The sequence below is a fragment of the Ipomoea triloba genome, chromosome 12 (genome assembly GCF_003576645.1).
Source record: "Ipomoea triloba cultivar NCNSP0323 chromosome 12, ASM357664v1".
In the NCBI taxonomy this organism is placed as follows: Eukaryota; Viridiplantae; Streptophyta; class Magnoliopsida; order Solanales; family Convolvulaceae; genus Ipomoea; species Ipomoea triloba.
Genome location: NC_044927.1, coordinates 19,990,172 through 19,996,530, shown reverse-complemented (window position 1 = coordinate 19,996,530; position 6,359 = coordinate 19,990,172). Strand labels below are relative to the sequence as shown.

The following is a 6,359-nucleotide window of genomic DNA, read 5'->3' as shown; positions in this document are numbered from 1 at the left end:
TATATATATATATATATATATATATATATATATATATATATATATATATATATAAAACTTTAGAGAAGAGAACTAAAAAGAACGGATAATAAAATAGATATAAAGTAGTCAAATATTTGTTCTTATTCTATAGGTAACAAATAACTGAAATAAGTTATGGAAATTACGTAGATTTTGTTAATTCAAAATAAAGAGTGTTTTAATAAAAAAAAATACTAATACACTAGTTTAGGTAGTAATAAATACTTTGTAAAAAAAGACCAGGGTGATGTTGATTTAAAAAAAAAAAATGAATTGCATCTTCTTATTCACATCTATACATCAACCTGCATCAAATATATTTTTCAAAAGAATAATCCATTAAATGGGAAGAGCAATTGACATCTCTAAGTCAACACAACCAAATCTAAACGATTCTTGCCCCAATATATATTTGGCAACTTGCTTCCACTTTCAATTTTATATTGGAAAACGTTCACCCCATTTGTATTTAAGTTACAATAGAGATACGGATTTTTTTTCAATTGTTGAGTATTATGTAATTTAGTTGATCAATTTCAATTTCAATCAAGGTGGTTTTCAATTGCAGGACTAAATTGAATACCACATTGACTAAAGTTTAAAATGAAGAATTAAATTGTATAAAGGCTAACAATAAGGGGAATAAAAATACATTTCGTCCTTTATAATGTATATCGTAATTATTTATATTCATTTATTATTCTAAAATTAACCATCTACACTATAAGTAAACTTTAAAAGTCACTGCATCGCATTCAAGATAAAACTTGATACAAAAGATTTATTTGTATACATAGAAAGTAAACAAAACTTTCAAAAAAAAAAGTAAACAAAAAAGAAAAAAAGACTAAGACTAAGACAATCTATCACATAAAACGAGACTACATCACTTTCAGCATAATAATAATAATAATAAAGATTGTGATCATCAAACACATTGCATGAAATAAGGAAAACCCTAATCAATTTAGTCAGATTGTTGATTTGATAACTACAAACTTATAAGTATTTGTGATTCTTTACCGACTAATATCACAAAATAGTGTTTCTCTAGTGTACATCTTTTCTGAGAGTTTTCCTAATCACTTAGTAAAAAAAAAATTGCAGAAGAGTGGATTGTAAAGTTTAACCTTTGGTACATGGTATTAGACTTTGTAAATTAGGTTCTTTTTCAGCATAAGTGCACTTATGATAAACTTCATAAAAATTTTGGTGATGTGAAATGTGAACATGGCCTTTAATTATTTAATGAAGAAAAAAACACACCAACTATTATACAAAGAGAGAAAAAAAAACTAAAAAAAAAAGAAAAAGATGAACGGTTCAAGACCCGATGCATGTCACGTGCCACTGACTTTTTTTTTTTTTTTTGGGTTAATAATATTATACAAAAACTGGACAGAAAATCTGAAACTGGATCGCAGTCACTCCATAGTTACTATTAGCATATTCTTTCATGATTCGTCGCAAAAAAGAAAAAAAGAAATTAGAGATTGGCACCGAATGGATCGTCTTCAAGAAAACAATTCTCGGAGAGAAGCTGGAGATACTCATCGTACACCTTATCCAGCAGGCAATCGTCGCTCCCCACGGGGAGAGCACATTGCGGCGACAGATCATCACCGGCGGCGGTGAGAACTTCGGCGCAGAAGTCGTCTCGAAGCTCGTACAAATTCCAGGGAATAAAAGACGACGACCCATCAATAATACCTTTGTTCTCCACTTCCCCAGAACTCGACGAAACGCTCCCGGCGATATCCTCGACGCTGTTGTTCCGCGAGGAGAGGCGAATCGCTTTGGGAGCGTAGACTTTGTAGCGCTGATTATGGTCGCTGATTTCTTTCCTCTGCAGCTTTTTGTTCCTGCTGTTGTTGGCGGGTTTCTTGGAAGTGACGATTTTCGGAATCGTCGCTTTTTTCTTGGAGGTGACGATTTTTCTGGGGGGTCTGGGCTCGATCCCGGAGCTCTTGAGCTTCTTGAGGAGATGAGTGTTCCAGTAGTTTTTGATCTCATTGTCCGTTCGACCAGGTAGTCTTCCTGCAATAAGGGACCATCTGTTCCCCAGAAGAGAATGGAGGCGCACGATAAGATCCTCCTCTTCTGGGCTAAAATTCCCTCTCTTAATCCCAGGCCTTAAATAATTCATCCATCTCAGCCTGCAACTCTTCCCACATCTCAGCAAACCTGTTAGTTTCCAACAACCACACAGATCCATTTCATCAATATTTTTTACTATTATTAACTCTGTTACAATATAGACTCAACCCACTGAAACACAAAGAGTTAACAGTCGCCCCACTGAGACTTAAACCCACATCTTTCCATGTGAGAGTGTAAACCGAGTTTCATTTCATCAATCACTTAAAAAAACAAAAAAATACTAACCAGCTTTTTTGGGCAAAGATCTCCACTGGCCTTCGCCATGTTGCTGAATGAAATTGGTGAGGAGTAAATCTTCTTTGGTAGACCAAGGGCCTTTCTTCAACCCTTCTTTAGAACAGCAAGGAGCTCTTCCCATCTCTCTCTCTCCCAAATCCAAGAAAGAGAGAGAGAAAACTCCACAAGTTTGTGAGAGTGGCAGCGCCTTTCCTTTGTAGCCAGGACTGGACTGGGGGGAGCAGAGCAATAAATAAGGCTGAAACTAAATAAGTACGGGCCATATCTCTCTTAGCTGGTTTTTTACCATTATTTTAATACATGTGTTTTTCACAATTTGCATATTTTACAAGCAATGTATATGCAATTATGCAAACAATAACTTATTATGTATAAATATAAGGGTGTGATTGCCTCATTGGTCCACCTTTTCACTTTTTTAACTTGCATACTTCCAACTTTTAGGAAACCAAATTTATAAGAATATATATACAACAACAACACCACCACCAAAAAGAAATATAGAATATTCTTTGGATCTCTCATTTTTGAGACAACTAAATGAATATATATAATACTACTTTAAATACTTGCTTACATAAAAATAAGAAAAAATAGTCAAATAAGCCTTTAAATTTTTCTCGAAAATTCAATTAGCCCTTAAACTTTCAAAAATTACAATTAAAAATCATAAACATGTTATTTTGGAACATTAAAACTCAAAAAATGATAGATCACTAGGGTTCCAACAACCTGTCAACAAGCCTTCGATAAATTTTCGACGAGACTTCAAGGACAAATACAATCGATTGGTGATCGCCAATTAGTTGGAGCTTCGCTGGCGTTGTTAAAGTGTCGTTGGAGTTGGCTGGAGGGTCACAGAAACCCTAGTGACGTACAATTAGAGGGCACCAACTGGTTTTGGGCGTCAATGCTCCAAAATAACATGTTTATGAGTTTAATTGCACATTTTGAAAGTTTATGGGTCTAATTGACTTTTCAAGTAATGCTTAGGAGCTTATTTGACCTTTTTTCCTATAAGTAATGAATAAGTCTTGTGTTGGGCAGTTTTATCATGGGATGTGTAATATTTTTTAATTAAAAGTAATACGTTTTATGAGTGCACAGAAAAATATTAAATTTTATTTAAAAAGTATTACACTTTTCATATGAGATGGTCTCACACAAGACTTACTCATAAGTAATACTCCTCCTGTCCCATTTTATTTGTCTGGCTCGGTTAACTACACTTGATTGAAATTATTTTTAATTCAATTTTTATAATATTAAGTATAGTATTACGGAGTAATATATAAAATTTATATATTTAAAAATTACATTAAAATGACTATTAAATAAAAAAATTTAAAAATACTAAAAAATTATTAGAAAAAAAAAAGAGTTAACTTACCAATAAATAGTAAATATGACAGGTAAAATGGACAGGAGAGTATAACCTAAACCAAACAACTTCCTATGATTTTACCGTGCTTATCTTTTCATTATTTACTTGTATAGTTTAACAAGTTGTATTTTATTGTTACGAGGGTGTTTGGCAATCATCAAATATCGGATAGATGGTTGTGTTAATTAGTTGCTTTGATCAAGTTAAATTGTTAAAATTGATCAAACAAATTAAAATTTAGTTCATAAACAATTTACCTCAATGTTTTGTAATTTTTTTCATTAAGTTGTGTGTAGGCCAATCAATTTACGACTAGTTATGTGTTTCCATTGGTTAATTAAAAACGTCAAATTGTCAATGTTGAAATTGAAAATTTTGACACAATTGTTTTTGTTATTAAAAACAAAAAACTTGAAAGAGAAATGGAATGTTTCCACACTGAATATTCAAAATAAATAATCAAACTTTACCACGTAAAAAAGAAAAAAAAAATCACTTCCGTAAAGCATAAATTCAAGTAATCCAATCATATAATCTTGCTTTATTCAAATTTCAACAACAAAAAATGCATACATACTTGCGTACGAGTGCACAAAAATAAACTACGTATTTACCTTGTCCCAAAAGAAAAGACAAGAAAACAAGAATAAAACCCTCCTCAAGTTTAGTTATAGTAAAGGAAAACAATCATACATTCTACTTTTACAACATGTTTGAGTTGACCAAACATTTTAATGGGCGGAAATTGAAACACTGAGAACTTCAGGATCTGATTAGATGGAACTACTTGGGAGGAAGTTAGGAAAGCGGTGATGGGGATGAAACACTTGGGTAGCCCAAGACCCAATGGCATCCGGGCAGCCTTCTATCAAGACCTCTGGGATATAGTTGGGAGGAATATCATGAGATGGCCCACACGGCTATCTCAGCTAGCACGGTGCCGATTAACAGGGTTTATACCAAAAAATGACCACCTAGACACGGTTGGGAACTTTAGGTCGCTTCTTAACATGATTTTCAAGATTATTTCTAAAGTTATTGTCAACAAGATGAGACCCTTGATGCAACAGTTGATTGATCCTTTTCAAAATCACTTTCTCCCAAGGAGGTTGTCGGCTTTCAGGCTTGAGCGGGGTTTGAGACATGGAGATCCTCTCGCACTCTACTTGTTTATTCTTGCTATGGAAAGACTCTCATGGCTTATTCAGGAGAAAGTGGACAGTGCCCACTAGAAACCTATTTCATGGGTGTACGGGGATTTCAATTCCCACCTCTTCTTTGCGGAAGATTTCATGTTATTTGGTGAAGCAATTGAGGCCTAGATTTTGACAACCATGGAGTGTGTAAAATTTTATTTTTTTTTGGACATGTTAGGTTTGGTAATTAATTTGAATAAATTTTTCATTTTCCTTACAAGGTCAAGAGAGAATTGGGATCAAAGGATCACTAAGTTGTTGGGGAAGTATCTCGGGATTCCCATTCTCCAGAAAAGAGTTTCTAAGGAGAACATCTCCTACATTCTCCACAACATGAAGAAGAAGTTGGCAAACCGAAAAGCGAATTGTATTAGCCTTGCAAGTTGTAGAGTGACTCTTCAATCTATGTTATCCATGGTGTCCATATATATATATATATATAAAAGCTCTTGCCCTTCCTTTAGGGACATGCAATGAAATTGACAAGATCAGTTGGGATTTTCTCTGTGCAGATAGTGACAAGAAGAGGAATGTTCATCTTGTGAACCAGAGGTCTAAACTCCCGACTCTTGGTGGGTTGAGCATCCGAAAGGTTAGGGATTTTAACTTACCTCTCGGCTCTCTTGACCAAGTTGACCTGTCAAATGAAGACAGAACCCAATAAACTTTGGGTATAATTCATGGGAAACAAGTATAAGATCGGGGACTTCCTGATGGCACTGATACCCAGACATGCATTTTGGGGTTGGAGAGGCATATGCCAAGGGAGAGTCTTTGTGGAATTGGGCTCAAGTTGGAGAGTTGGTGTAACACCCCGATTTTAACATATTCGAGCCTAGAATAATGCAAATTGTAAATCATAAGCATAAGGATTAAGCATTAGATTTCGAAACATCAGAGTCTATCAACTAGCACATCGGGAGTGCTACCGCTGTAGTCAAACATACAAGTCTGACTACCCGGCTAAGCTAAAGTCTAAACCAGTCCAAAAGTAGTCTAAATCAAAGGGGTTCTTAGACCCCAGTGTCCAAGCACTAACAAACAGCGGAAGCATCATAATAAAAGTCTACATCATAAACAGTCAAACTAGGAAAATTGATCAACAACCTAGGAGCTAAATACAAAAGGAAACTAAACTAATCTAGCTCCTGGCAATCGTGCTCATCATTCAAAGATCCAAACCTGAAAGGGGTTAATAAAACAAGTAGAAAATAAACCCGTTAGCATAAATGCTAAGCATAAACCACTCAACCATGTAAAATTGATTTATACATATATAGATTTTGAAGGCAATCACATAGAGCATTAAGTAATGAATATCAGATAAGATCATGGAGGAGTAATTCAATCAATTATAGAAT

At 34.4% G+C, this 6,359-nt stretch overlaps 1 protein-coding gene across 1 annotated transcript; it reads right to left on the bottom strand.

The window, feature by feature from the left end:
• Positions 1–1,228: 1,228 nt before the first annotated feature.
• LOC116000250 (myb-related protein 308-like) lies at positions 1,229–2,638 on the bottom strand. Its single transcript, XM_031240285.1, has 2 exons — positions 2,407–2,638; positions 1,229–2,205 (listed from the first exon to the last, which is right to left on the bottom strand). Exons 1-2 carry the CDS (start codon positions 2,537–2,539, stop codon positions 1,508–1,510), a joined length of 831 nt encoding a protein of 276 aa, XP_031096145.1. The 5' UTR covers positions 2,540–2,638; the 3' UTR covers positions 1,229–1,507.
• Between the last annotated feature and the right edge of the window lie 3,721 nt (positions 2,639–6,359).